Below are 14,242 nucleotides of genomic sequence, written 5' to 3'. Positions count from 1 at the left end.
AGAAAATCCCGAGGTGTTCGCTGGGAGAGGGGAGGGCTCTACCATGTTGACTGGTGTCATTCGGAACAGTAAAGGAAACTGTCGTGAGGACGGATGCCGACCAGGTAGAACATGCAGGTTATTGCTTAGAACTTGCATAAACTGTAAAGTGGCGCACATACAAAGAATACAAACATTTCAAAATTTTAATGAAAGTTCTGAAAAGATACTTTCTATCCCTTCAAACAAAGCACAACCAGAATCAAAGAACGCCAACTGTATTCCACTTACTGATGTGTCTTAGTAATACTGATTTATAAATTAACTGGTCTGTTTTATAAATAAAACTCTTCAATCTTATGGAAATAAGTTATTAAGCATATTTTGAGAGGCTTCCAAAACTTTATGACAAGATTATATATTATAGTATCGGAGAAAAATTGTACATATCGCTATAGTTAGTGCAGGCACCCCAGTTTTAAAGTGGCCTTTGCAAATAAGATCTATGTTGAAATGTTATTACAAATTCAATAATTGAAAAATTTCATAACTTATCCTACTCTTAGGAATATCATCTACACAAAAATTCCCTAAGTAAAAAGCAGACAATCCTAGAGAAACCAATCAAACAGGAAACAAAAATACAAAACACGCCTTATTTACAGCCATGTCTCAGCTATGTCTTTAGGATCAGTTAGCCAAAAGAGCAAATGATTGTAACATACATTAATTACAGAATTACATAAAAATGCAAAGAGAAAAATTTGAGATGGTGTCTAACAAGTTTCCAGCCAGAGGTATAGAGCTAAGACATATGAGATTTAGAAATCATTTTCATTGCGCTCGGTCTTGTGTGTAGGGTATGACACCAAGGCTGCTGTGCAAAGTGGGTAAATGTAAACGTTTCCAATGCACACAGTTCACTCGCAAAGCTGCCCACTACGGAAGACACACCAAGTACGACATGAACTTGAGTCCCTGGGGTTGAACTCCAAGACTCACTAACTCAGCAGCTGGTAGTTTGCTTTTAAGTAAACACAACCACAGAAGTCTTTTCTATTGAAGAGCAAGACTAAAACAATTTGCCACAAGCCAGACCCTGCCCTCATCAAAACAGCTCCATTTTACACCCTCAATACTGCCATGGAGTCTATAAAGAACATTTAATAGGTCATTAACACGCCTACAATAAATCCCCAGCTGAAACGCTTTATAAAACTCTATTGCTAAACCAGTTTAAGAGAGAGCTTACAGATGTTGTTTCCTAACAAAACCATAATTACCTTTGTTCTATGTTGTAAACAGGTATTATTACATGCTTATTGGCTTCCTGCAGCCTATTAATAAATTGTGGTTTGTCAGATCTTTATATTTAAACGTCCTACAATGCTTGTTTTCGTGAGAGAACCTATTTGTAAACTTTGAAACTTGCCACCAAGATTGAGAAGCACACAGATGACCGGGCACATCTCAGAAGTTGACATAGAGAGGTCCCAGCACATGGGGGGGGAAATAATGAAGTCTGTGGGGCACTAGAGAGGAGATGGGCAACCAGGTGAGCCTGGACAGAAAACTCTCAGTAGAGGAAGGAAATACTGTCTTTGAGAGGAAGAGCAGTCTCGCTGTCTCCTCCCACACCAGGTCCTACGGGCTTTCCTCATTTCTGCATACATTGAGAGTTTTTGCATCATGGCTGGCTTTCAGTAGCTTTAGTGTCAGTGAGCTGTAGTTAAGGCCAGAAGGTGTGTGTGTGCGCATTCGGGAAGATTCTCACCAGTGTGGTGACTCACACCTGCTGGAAAGCACAGTGCCATTTTTCTGACAAAAGTAAAATGTTTGCTTTTGAGGAAATCTCAAACGCAAAAATGCATAAGCTTCTATGAAATCATTACTGATGCCCATAACTATGTGGGCTTTTTAGCTGCCCAAGCCACTGAAGTAAAGTCAGGCAATGCAACAAACCAATGCTTGAGATGCCTATTTATATACTTGCAGCAATGCAGGAACAAACTTATCCAGGTATGTTAATAGAGGCTTGTGGGACATGTAGATTTTTCTTAAAACTGAAAGGAAAGCAACACGCATTTTGACGGTACTTTTCCCTGTGCCTCCATGAAAAATGACATTTCCAGATGCCAAAGAAATGTCACCAGCAGTCGATGAATCCTCAAGAAGAACTTGTCTCCAAATGCCCAAGGTCTCAAGAGGAAGCAATTAAAAAAATCTGACACTTGGTTTTTTTTTTGTTTTTTTTTATTTTTTTTTCTGGTTTTTCGAGACAGGGTTTCTCTGTGGTTTTGGAGCCTGTCCTGGAAGTAGCTCTTGTAGACCAGGCTGGTCTCGAACTCACAGAGATCTGCCTGCCTCTGCCTCCCAAGTGCTGGGATTAAAGGCGTGCGCCACCACCGCCCGGCAAAAATCTGACACTTGAACAAAAGCTGAGTTAAACAAATTATTAAAATTAATGAAAGAACTTCATTCAAAATACCTATAGACTAAGTAATTTCCAACCAGACCCCCTATGGACCCAGTTTGTCCATAATACAGCAAACCGGCTCCCAGAGATGGTAACGATCTACTGTTATTCCTCTTGATTCCTAACTGGCCCATGAGATAACAAAAAAAGCAGTTAAAATTTAAAAAGTCAACCTACCATAGAATAATTTGAGTTAATTTCCTTGCATGCATATGTAACTCATTTTTAATTTTAAGTAAATGCAAACAGTCCTCTAAGTGATTTTAGACACAAGAGTGCAAATTCTATAAACCCAAGCTTAAAAATTTTAGTCTCACACACAAAATATTGAATGTAGGATCCACGATCTTGCGTGCTATTTTTGCTTTTTTTTAAAGTTTCATGAGAACTTTTATTTTCTAGAGTACTACACATTCAGATTGTCACTAATCTTTTCTAGAAAAATAGAATTGCTTAAAAATGTATACCAATTTGCTTTTATTTTCTATAAAGATTTTTTAAGAGTTGTTAAATATCAGAATGCCTAATGGACTCGTTTAAATCAATCCACGTAGCCAAAATACTTAATATCTAAAATATCTAGCAAAAATTTGTCATTCAATAAATGAAAATTTCATTGTTTTAGTAAATATCATGTTTTATCTTTATTTGGATTTTCGGTTGATAAATATAATCACGGCAAAAATACAGCCCCATCCAGAGGCTGGCAGTTAACGGGGCATTCCCATTGCACTTATTCCACGAGAGAACGTGGAGAACTGACTTTTGGGTGCTGCAGCTAATAAGGGCTGCTGACAAAGGGAATGGCAAATCTTAACATTTGATATTCCGAATATACTTTTAAAAGTAACAGCAATGACCTTTTAAGCAGGAAACAATTATTGCTTACATGGAGATTCTTAACTGTATGCTGTCATCGTTTTGATGGTGAGTTTGAAATCTGTGTTCAGAACTGCAGCAATATTCAAAGTGTCAAAAACACTTATCTCAAGATTTATTCCTTTTTGGTGAATTTCTAAAGCAGTTTTATAATATAAATGTTTTCTTTCCTTAAGAAAAAAATAGCCCACTTTTCTTGTAAAAGAGCCGAGAACAATGTAAAATCATTTGCGTTCCTATACCTTCACCCTTTAGACAACCAATACTCTTTGAGTGCCTCTGATGTAGAATAAACAAGCCATTACCAATGTAACATTAGCTGCTTTAAAGAAGTCCTGTTACATTACTTTATCTTTCAAAAGTAAACGGACTTGATTTTAACATTTGATTGGCTGAATTTTTAATTCCCATCTTTAAACATACTAGACCTTGCCAGACTCTCTCTGTTCCAGACAATTAGATGAAACTACATTACAGTAACCATTCTGATTACATTACACCACTCTCCTTTCACCGTCATAAGATGAATAACGAAAACGAGTTGAATGTTCCCCTTCAATCTGAGACTCTAGATGGATTAGATCTTTTGGTTTAGGTTCAGTTAAATTCAAGTATTCACCACTAATTGAATTAAGTCTCTTTTCTTCTTAAGAACAATCATTAAAGTCAAGTACTTCAGAAAAAAATAAATAAAGGCAATAATAGCTAAATATATAATTCTCTATTTGGATTGCAAGAACCAAAGTGAAAGTAAACACATACACACACTTTCTTCACATAGAGTGACAGTTTTGATCATCAGAATACTAGGGTTAAATCACCTTCTTCCTTCCTGCTCAAGAAAAATGCAAAGCAAAGATGGACTAAGCAAGCCTGAGAAAGTCTACGGATAAACCCAAACACTGACCTGTCTGTAGTACCGCCAGTCTAACCAATCAACACAAGGCCGACAAATGCATTCTGGGAAAGACTGGTATTCTGGCGTCAGGCTTTAAACTCAGGGAAGATTTTGCAAGAAGAGTATTTTTTTTTTCATGGACAAAGTACAAGGAAACAGAGGGGAAGGCAGTAGTACAGAAGCCGTGTTCCCAGCATGCACTTTTAGAAGACATTCATCCCCAAGGTCCACAAAATGGGTCTTAAGCCTTGCCTGACATACAGTTTCTAAAACTGTTGGATGAAACACTAAAGACAGAAATAAAGCGGTATCTGAAATCTTAAAATGCAGGAGTATGTTCAAACATGATATTGTCAAAGAGCGAAATACTCCTTCATAATAGATGACCACAAACCCAAATGAAACTGTGTCAGTTCTGATGGCCTGGAAAAGGACATGTTAGCAACTTAGAAATCAGACCCTACGCAGGCATTGGCATTAGAAAAGAACACAGCACAACAAACCGAGCTGCTTACGGACTTAAAAGCAGTTGTTGCTCCTTCAGCGAAGCGGGTCACCCCTGCAGTCATTTCTCTGCAGAGAACGATCCCCACGCACACCGCGAGTTCAGAAAAGGTGCTCCACTCCACTTACAACTTCTACTGAAATCTGTCGATGTCTAGCCATGCTTAAAAGGCAGAAGGAAAGAAGATATCTTGGGAGTGAAAACTAAATTTTATTTTCCTTTTCTAAAGATGAAAGAGAGAGAAGAAGACACGGAAACCCTGAATAACAAACAGTCGTAAGGAACAGAGCAGCAGAGGAGCATGCCAGGAACTCATCTATCAGTAGACGTGATGCAGGGAGGAATGAAGATGGCTTTGGAAACACGGGTGTTTGATGAAGCACGCCTTTAATCAAGTTTTCCGTTCTGAAGGCTACTCTTGGCTTCTTGTCTGATGAGAGAGATGACCTTGATGCATCCTTTTGTAATTTTGATCATCCACATGACATTCATCACATCCAAAATAAGACAGGTAGTGATCCAGGTACACTGGACCACAAATCCGAGCTTCATGTAGGCTTCTGTTCCGTACACGGAGTACATGAAGAAATACAAAGGAGGTATCGCGAGGATCCGCACTACGAAAAAGACCACTGTCATGAGAACTCCATTGATGACGTTGGCTTTGGAAAACTTGGGGTACTTTAGGGCTTCAAAGAACCACCTGGAAAAAAAAAGTGAAAGAAACATCACACTCGGTCTGTGGCTTGGGAATCTACCACCTCACTCTCACGTTTCTGGCTATAAAAGAATTCACGGAGCATCTAACAGCTTCAGAGAGGGGCTGGGGAGATGGCTCTGTGGATAAAGCGTTTTTGGTGCAATCGTGGGGACTTGAGTTCTGTATCTTGGAAAAAAGGTTTTCACAGATTAAAATGAAACCACACAGCTTCAAAGGGATAATATTGGTAACCTACCTCTGGTTCACGAAGGGGCTGGAAAGCTCGGCAAGCAGGCGGAAGTTGGCAATGTACGCTAGCATTCCATCTTTCTGGATAAGAGACAGAAACGGTGTCAGAGACTCATCAAAAAATACAAATATTCTAAAAAGAGCCAATCACTCTGGTGTACAATCCATCGCTATAAAAACAGACCAGGTGTCCACCTTTTATCATCAATTTTCTTCTTTTTTAAAAAACTAGTTTTTAGGTTTTTGGGTGTGTGAATGTGGGCACCACATGCATGCCTGGGAGCCTGGGAGACCAGAAGAAGGTCCCCTAGATCACAGGAACAGTTGTGAGCCATCGTATGGGTGCTGGGAACCAAACCCAGGTCCTCTGGAAGTGCAGCAAGTGCTCTTAACCATCTCTCCAGCCTCCTGATTTTCTTCTTCAGACTTTAGAAACATGCTTGGAACTCTACAGGTGATAAGATGGTCCATCACACACTGAAGCCCACTCAGCACCCAGGAAAGCAGAAATCAAGCAACCGACTCACAGTGAACTCTCTACCACCCACCGCGACAGCATCCTCAGACCACTTCAGGAAAATGATCACGTGGACGGGGAATTTTGAAAGTTAAAGAGTTTTATAGTAAACACTATGGGCATTCCTTTAATATCCATTGTGAATGAAGTAGAAGTGCTTAAACGTCTCAAAAGTGTAATTATCCCATTCTGTGATAATTCATCTGTAAGCAAGTATATGTTTGCTAAACACAACAATGCTAGATCTAGAAATATATACCTGTCAACTAGAAGATCCTATAGCTAAAACACACACACACACACACACACACACACAAGCCTGGGATCTTTCAAAATTGAAACAATACTTAGCACATTCTGCCAATGTAATAAAATGAAAAATACAGCAGAATACAACAAACATTAGAAATAAAATTCTTAGAATTGAATTTAATGTACTTTTAATATTGCTATGAGGTGGACTGGTGAGATGGCTCAGTTTGCTGCCTGGATCACACGTGGTGGAAGGAAAATTGTCCTGTGACTTCCATGCATGAGTCCCCCCCCCCCCGACACACACACACACACACACACACACACACACACACACACAGATTTTACAACTGCCACAAGGCAGATGGGGACACTCCAGCATGTCTAATCCTATCAAAACTGTGATAAATCAGAGAAACATCTGCCCATTCCCAACCCTCAGATGCACACAATGTGGGGGTTTGGCCACAGATTTAGCTTTCCTGGAGCTATTTTCAAGTTCATTGTCTTTCGTGACACTGGAATGTGTGGGTAAGAAGGAAGGAGGGATGCCTAATGATCAAACCAGTGACCCAGGACACTGCCACCTAAACAGAGTGTGTCAGATGTCAGGATGTGTGAGTTCACTGATTCCACACAGACATGGCGACGTTAACAGTGCCCGTTAGTACTAACAACACTAACTCAACAAAGATTTTTAATGACAGTACTTCTACAACCATTCTTACTGTCCCTTTACCTCTGCTGAACAGTTAAACGGGCTATATGGTATTTTTCTAGAATACATAACAAATTTTAATAATGATATAAACAAAATAAAACGAATTAGAACCAGAATGAGTTTAAAAATAACATTTTTTTTCCCTGTCTATGAACAGGATATTTCTTTTCTGTTTCCTTTTTCAGTAACACTTCTTCCTTTCCAGTGACTACCTGCAGCCCAAGGGGAAGTTTTTTAATGCACTGTGTAAAACTACTACAATGGGGGCTGGAGAGATGGATCAGTGGTTAAGAGCACTGTCTGCTCTTCCAGAGGTCCTGAGTTCAATTCCCAGCAACCACATGGTTGCTCACAACCATCATGTAATGAGATCTGGCGCCCTCCTCTGGCGTGTGGGCATACATTAAGGCAGAATGTTGTATACGTAATAAGTAAATAAATCTTAAAAAAAAAACAAACCTACTACAATGAAGCATGAAGTTCGCTTTGACTTGCATTTCAGCTCCTCAGCCAACCATGTGTCGGTTTCTATCGTCAATCCATTCTGATAATAAGCCCAAGTTACATGATCTCCCAACAAAGATGCTAGGATCTAGAATGCGTGTTGGTGGTATTTATTTATTTTGGTTTTTGGGGTCAGGGTGTCTCTGTGTAACAGCCCTAGCTGTCCTGGAACTAGCTAGCTCTGTAGACCAGGCTGGCCTAGAACTCACTGGGATCCGCCTGCTTCTGCATCCTAAGTCCTAGGATTAAAGGTGTGTGCCACCTCCGCCTGGCTTAGAATGTGGTTTTATTGCAATGGCAGGCTTTTAGAACTATAAAAAAATAAGTTTCTTGTTCCCCAGGAACATCTAGTCACTCTGTTTCCAGTCAGTCCAGTTCCTTTATAGGTAGGAGGTCATCAGCTACACTCCATATCTCTGAATAGCCATGTGTTTTCATACTTAAAGTACCCTGGACTCCCTGATAAGCTATGACAGATTACTGCTTGTTATGGCACCATTATCTGGTAAATTTTGTTGTTGTTTCAGAACAGTGCCATGTATGGCTCATGCTGACTTTGAACTCACTAGGGAACCAAAGAGGACTCTGCACTCCTAATCCTCCTGCCTCCACCATGCCTGACATGAAGTGCTGCTGTGGGCAAAACCCAGAGCTCTCTGCACACCAGGCGAGCACTTAACTACTGAGCTACAAGTCCATGCCCTAATTTATATTTAAGTTTTGATTACCTTGCTTCCAAAAGCTGAGTGACCATGTGATTCTTGTTTCCCCAACCAACACTCAAACAACTCAAATGAAGATGGTTTCCTCCTGTGACCTTCTCAACAATCATAGCGCCCTGAGAGACTGCCCATAAACATTTGCTTTACTGTTCTTATTTTTCTACATTTTCATCCTCAACTTATTTAAAAATCAAAGCAAGCCTTTTTTTGGTTTTTGGTCCCAGTTCAGAAACGATGAGTTTGTAGCAGCTGGCTTTTCAGCATCTTTGTGGCCAGCAAAATCATGGCTGCCGTGTAGGCATGTGTTATCTTCAGGGGTTGTTTACAAGTTGTTATGGATGACAGTCAGGAAAAAAACTAAACAAAGGAGATTAGATTCATATTTCTTATTTTGTAAAGATAAAAAGGGGAAGTGCTGTGGAATAATGCTCTTGTACCCAGAAAAGATTCGTCACTTGTATTGGCTTAATAAAACACCGATTGGCCAGTATCCAGGCAGGAAGTATAGGTGGGGCAAACAGACTACGAGAATTCTTGTAAGAGAAAAGGCTTAGTCTGCAGTTACCAGCCAGATACAGAGGAAGCAAGATGTCTCACTGATAAAAAGGTACCAAGCCATGTGGTTAACATGGACAAGAATTATGGGTTAATTTATGTTTGTAAGAGTTAGTCAAAAATAAGACTGAGCTAATAGGCCAACCAGCTTATAGTTAATATAAGCTTCTGTCTGTTTTGTTGGGGCTGAATAGCTGTGGGGCCAGGCAGGACAGAAACTTCTATTTATAGACAAACACAAGCTGAGCAACACCGTTAACAATGTACCACAAACTCTTATTTAGTTTTCCAGGTCTAACTCTGTTCTTCAAAAAGTACCCAAAAGCAGGGGTTGGAGGTTGGGCATGTTTTGTTGCCTTGACTCAATTCATCATGAGACTATTGAAGAGCCTGAACACTGTTTCCATCTGACAGAATCAGCTCTACGTTGCAAAAGGTCAAAACATCTTTTCAGCTCCACAATCCTCCTCTCTGCACCCATTTTGTCTCTCTGCACCCATTTTGTCAAGAGGAAATCTGAGTTACAGTCTTGGAATTAGGAAATGCAAGTTTACTCAATCTCATGTAGCAATCAAGAGGAAAATCCGATGTGTGTGTTCATACGGTATCGTGCAAGCTAACTCAAAGCCTGTCACTTTCGACTGAGCATCAACACCTTCCTGGAAGATGAAGAAGGCACATCTTGATTTAGGTATAGCTGCCCACTGCATCCCAGACTTGTCCTTCTATGCCTTTATATCTCTTCAACTGAAAGTGTATTAATTTGGGAGGGTTGCAACAAAGAAACAGGTGGTAGGTGGAGGGTACAGTGTTTCAGCAAGAGACTGTGTCACAATTTTAGAAGCCAGAAGTCTGAGGTGAAGGTGCCAACAGGTGCATGCCTCTGAAGGTCAACGGAATTCTCTGTTCCACCCTTGCTGCCAGCTTTTGACGGTCCCTCAAGTTTGGTGGCCTAACTCCTGTCTTCACACAGAATTCCTGGGCCCAAACCACCCTTCTAATATGGACATCAATAACGGTTTATTAAAGGTCCACCCTACAGCAATAGGAACTTCTCTTAACATATGCAAATGGACCTATTTTCAAATACACAATAAGAGGTACTGGAAGCTAGAGACTCAACATAGAAAGCTTAGAGTGAACTTAATTCAATTCATACCAATGTGGAATCTCCAATTATTTTCTGCATATTACACAGTCTATTTTGTTTTGACTATATTTCTCTTTAATTCAATATTATGGGTCTTTTCATATGACTATTCAGAGTATATATATTTCCATATACAAGAATGATGACCTTCTCCTATCAGTGATGTCTGGGCATTCTGGCAGTATCACAAGTCATCTCACTTCCATTACATAAACTCTTATAAAAATACACGTTCTAGAAAATTCAACCTCAGAGATTAAAGCATGCAAATCACAGCTGTCAACCCAACACCCAAAGTCTGAGGGACTATGGCTGCTCACAATTACAATGTACTTCAGTCGCATCAGAATGTCGCATTCTCAGAAACTGTACAGAGTTGCCATGGATAGTCTCCCATCATGGGAAGGGTTTCCTGGGATGGAGGATTTCAGGTGTGTCTTCCTTGGGTAGGTCACACTCATTTTTGTTTTATTACACAAATTTTAATACATAATAGAAGTCACACTTGTGGACAGGAAACAAAGGGATGAAAAGCAGGACAGCCCGATCTCTCTAATTTGCATGGCATGAAGAAGCACTTTAAAAATAACAGGAAGCAAATTGCTGCTCACATTGCAAGTTCATGCATATTTTATGTGCATTCTTAATAAAAAAAAAATCGTGGTGGCTTCTTTGGCTTCTTAAAGCACAGCTGAATTTGTCCAGGAGAATTGCAGAGGGGTTGGAAAGATGGCTCGGCAGTTAAGAGCACTCGCTACTCCTGCAGATGAGGCTTTGCCTCCCAGCACCCACATGGCAGCTCATAACCACCTGCAACACTAGTTCTGGGGAACCTGGCATCCTCTCTGGTCTCTGCAAGCACCAGGCACTTACAAGATGTGCCATGCATATACTAAGGCATACACGTACATACATATAAAAATGATAAATATTTTTTTTAAAAAAATGAATAGTTGGAGTATTTAACGTAAATCTAAGCATGTTGGCACACAACTCTTATCCCAGCACCAAGGAAGATCCTAAGTTCCAGCCAACCTTGGCTACATAAAGTCCTCATCTCAAAAGAAAACAGTATGTTTTTAAAGAAAAAAAAAAGATTAGAAGAACATTTAAGTGTACATCATCCAAATAAAATAGGAAACTGGGTTTCTCTAAGTTCTGTACTGAATTAAAGCAAGAGAGATGAACTTTGAAAATATATCCATAAGTGTTGGGGAAAATTATGCAAAGGAGAAAGTTATTTTTCGTGGGATTCTTACTTGAAGCAGGTACAAAAGTGTTAAAAATTGTTACAATAATCCCTCTATTTTGGTTTTTTTCTCCTGTCTGTCTTTCCTCACCCCACTTCTCGTTTCGTTTTGAGCCGAGAGTCTCACTATATACCTGAGGCTAGCCTTCACCACGTGATCCTCGTGGTTCCCCCTACAAGTGCTAGGACTGCGGGCGTGGCCACCACATCTGACTGAGTCACTCCTCACTACCACGGAATCACGCGTGCAATAAGCGTGAGTGCTTGGTTTTTAAAGACAGTGTTCTCACTCCCGGGCTAAAGAAGGTTTTCTTCCGGTCTATGTTCACTAACGCGTTTCTTTTTCCTTGGGTCAGGTATTTTAAGGCTGTGGCGTGTGTCATAATGTTACCCAATGTTTACAGAACATGACTAACCAGATAGCTACAAAATAATATGAGTTAATATGTTCCTAAAGTATACTGACTTCCTTGACAAATGACTAAACTTGGCTAAAGTTCCACTGCCAAAATTTGTGGGTTTTTAAAAGTTTGTATTTATTGACTGATTTACGTATTTCATGTATATGAATGTTTTGCCTACATGCATGTAGGTGCATCACATGTGTGCCTGGTGCCAACTAGCGAAGAAGAGGGCGTCAGATCTCTTGGGACTGGTGTTACAGTTATGAGCTGCCATTGGGGTGCTGGGAACTGAGCCAGGTCCTAGATCAGCCGGTCCTCTTAACTACTGAGCTATTTCTCCAGGTGCCCCCAATTATTTTTCTTAATAATGAAACTTAATTATTCTTGATTTTAAATTTTTAATTTTAATTTACTGGCTAATGGTAAGCTTAAAAGTACAGCCAGGAAACACACTGCATTGAAAGCAGTTGCTGATCAATTCTTCCAACTCCCTTCATAGCGCCATACGATAAAGTGTCACCGCTAACCAAGGCATCAAATTAGTGCCAGAGGCAATATAACTTTATGATAGCCTTTACAATCAAGTTACTGGTTAAAATAGTACCTTGGAAAATGCCTTTCTCTAACCATAATCTCCCAAAGTGCAAATTTTCTACCAAAAAAAAAAAAAAAGCTGAGGCCTTCTAAACCCTGTCCTCCCAAGGAAATCTTCACTCTTATTTGGAGCCCAGCATTTCCTAAGTAAGGTGCCTAGAACAAGGCCTGGGAACTTGTTAGATAAGCACAGGGTTTTTAAAAAATGGTTTGTTTGTTTTTTTTTTCCTTTTGGGTTTGTTTGTTTTGTTGGCTTTTAGAGACAGAGTTTCTCTGTGTAACAACCCTAGCTGTCCTTGAATTAGCTCTGTAGACCAGATTGGTCTCAAACTCACAGAGATCCACCGGCCTCTGCCTCCCAAGTACTGGGATTAAAAGCGTGCGCCACCATCTCCCACCTTGATTCATTTATCTTATTGTATGTGCACCGGCGTTTTGTCTGCATTTACGTCTATCTGAGGAGCCATCTCTCACTTTCTTCCGTGTGTGTGTGTGTTCTATGCATGTGTCTCAAGTGTGTGAAGATGCACTCACCTTTGCATGTATGTGTGGAGGTTAGAGGGCTGTCACCTGTCTTCCATTGTCGCTTTCCACCTTATTTTTTGAGACAGGTTCTCTCACTGAACCTAGAGTTTCCCTTCTCGGATCTGATTATCTTCCTCCCTCCAGCACTGGCCTATAACAGATTCACATCACCAATTAGGCTTTTCCATGGGCGCTAGGGACCCAAACTCGGGTCCTCATGCTAGCGCAGCATGTGCTTTGCCCGCTGAGCCATCGCCCCAGGCCTAGATCCCACACAGACTGACTCTGCAGCCCTGGAACTAGGGATCAGACATCTCTCTTCACAGTCTCACAGGTGATTCCAGCACAGAGCAAACTGAGTGATACCTTGGGAACGAGCTCCCTTTGCTGTGGTGTAGCATGGTTTACACACACCTCCACCATACCATACAGGGTTTTCCAGAAGAATCTGCTCCATTTCCTCTAGAAAACTTCCCCTGGCACCTCATCTCCCAGTTAGGTCGATTTCTCCACAGATCTCTCGGCTTGTCTATCGCAGTGCCCAGCGCCTGCCAAGCACCTATAATCCTGTGCCTTGTTGTCCACAATGCCTGGCACCGCAAGCAGTTGGTACGTTTTCCTGAGCTGAATCTTGCTACACAGGAGTGTCACTTGAGGCCAAGAGCTCACTCCTCTCTGAAGAAAGGCCAATTAGAAACAAAGTTAAAAGCTTTCCCTTGCACATTATCTAAAGCTGGCAAACCAAGACAGAGCAGTCTCCGAAAATGGACATCAACATTCCTTCTCTCAGCTTTCTGCAGACGTGCAGGCTCCTCCCAGCAGGGGCTGAAAGGCTGCTTCCTTCTCTTTGAACTGGGATGCCATTGGCCACTCACTTGATTGACGGAGTTCTGTGTGCTCCATAGCTGGGTCAGGAGAAGCCCTGCTTCCTCCCCAGGTCTCCTGAGAATGCCCCTTTTAGAAAATACCTGCCAAGTGCAGGAAGCCGGAACCTCTCAGAGGAACCAGCCGCACGCTGATGCTCTGTTTACAGTTCTCACCCTGGTCCCATCAGAGAGCCTACAGCACCTGCCAGCTGCATGAAACCTACCAATATCCACCCCCCCTTCTCTCAAGTTCTCTGACTACAGATCCTACAACCATTTCATGAACTGTAAACACACAAGGCATGTTAGTTAGAATTTCCACTCTATACCTCAGGTAGCCACATCTTACCCAAATGTTCACCCCTGACTATGCCCCACAAACCCCATTTCCTGCCAGCCCAACTCCTGCCTATCTCTAGAAGAGAGGATATCTTCTCTCAACTCTGGGTCCTTCATTCACCCGCCACAATGAAGTGGGCACCTAATCTTGCCTCTAC

The 14,242-nt window shown here is 41.1% G+C and overlaps 1 protein-coding gene across 4 annotated transcripts in view; it reads right to left on the bottom strand.

Moving 5' to 3' along the window:
- Window positions 1-4,927: 4,927 nt before the first annotated feature.
- Window positions 4,928-14,242, bottom strand: part of Tlcd4 (TLC domain containing 4) — a 48,487-nt gene continuing 39,172 nt past the window's right edge. For all 4 annotated transcript variants that reach the window (XM_075981491.1, XM_075981492.1, XM_075981489.1 and 1 more), the window contains exons 6-7: window positions 5,694-5,767; window positions 4,928-5,440 (exon numbers count right to left, since the gene is read on the bottom strand). In XM_075981491.1, the coding sequence (XP_075837606.1) occupies window positions 5,125-5,440; window positions 5,694-5,767 (390 nt within the window). In that variant the 3' untranslated portion in view covers window positions 4,928-5,124. The remainder of the gene's footprint in view (window positions 5,441-5,693; window positions 5,768-14,242) is intronic.

Source organism: Microtus pennsylvanicus, chromosome 7 (assembly GCF_037038515.1).
Source record: "Microtus pennsylvanicus isolate mMicPen1 chromosome 7, mMicPen1.hap1, whole genome shotgun sequence".
Classification (NCBI taxonomy): domain Eukaryota; kingdom Metazoa; phylum Chordata; class Mammalia; order Rodentia; family Cricetidae; genus Microtus; species Microtus pennsylvanicus.
The sequence above is the reverse complement of the archived record's forward strand: the minus strand, read 5'-3'. Positions and strand labels throughout refer to the sequence as shown.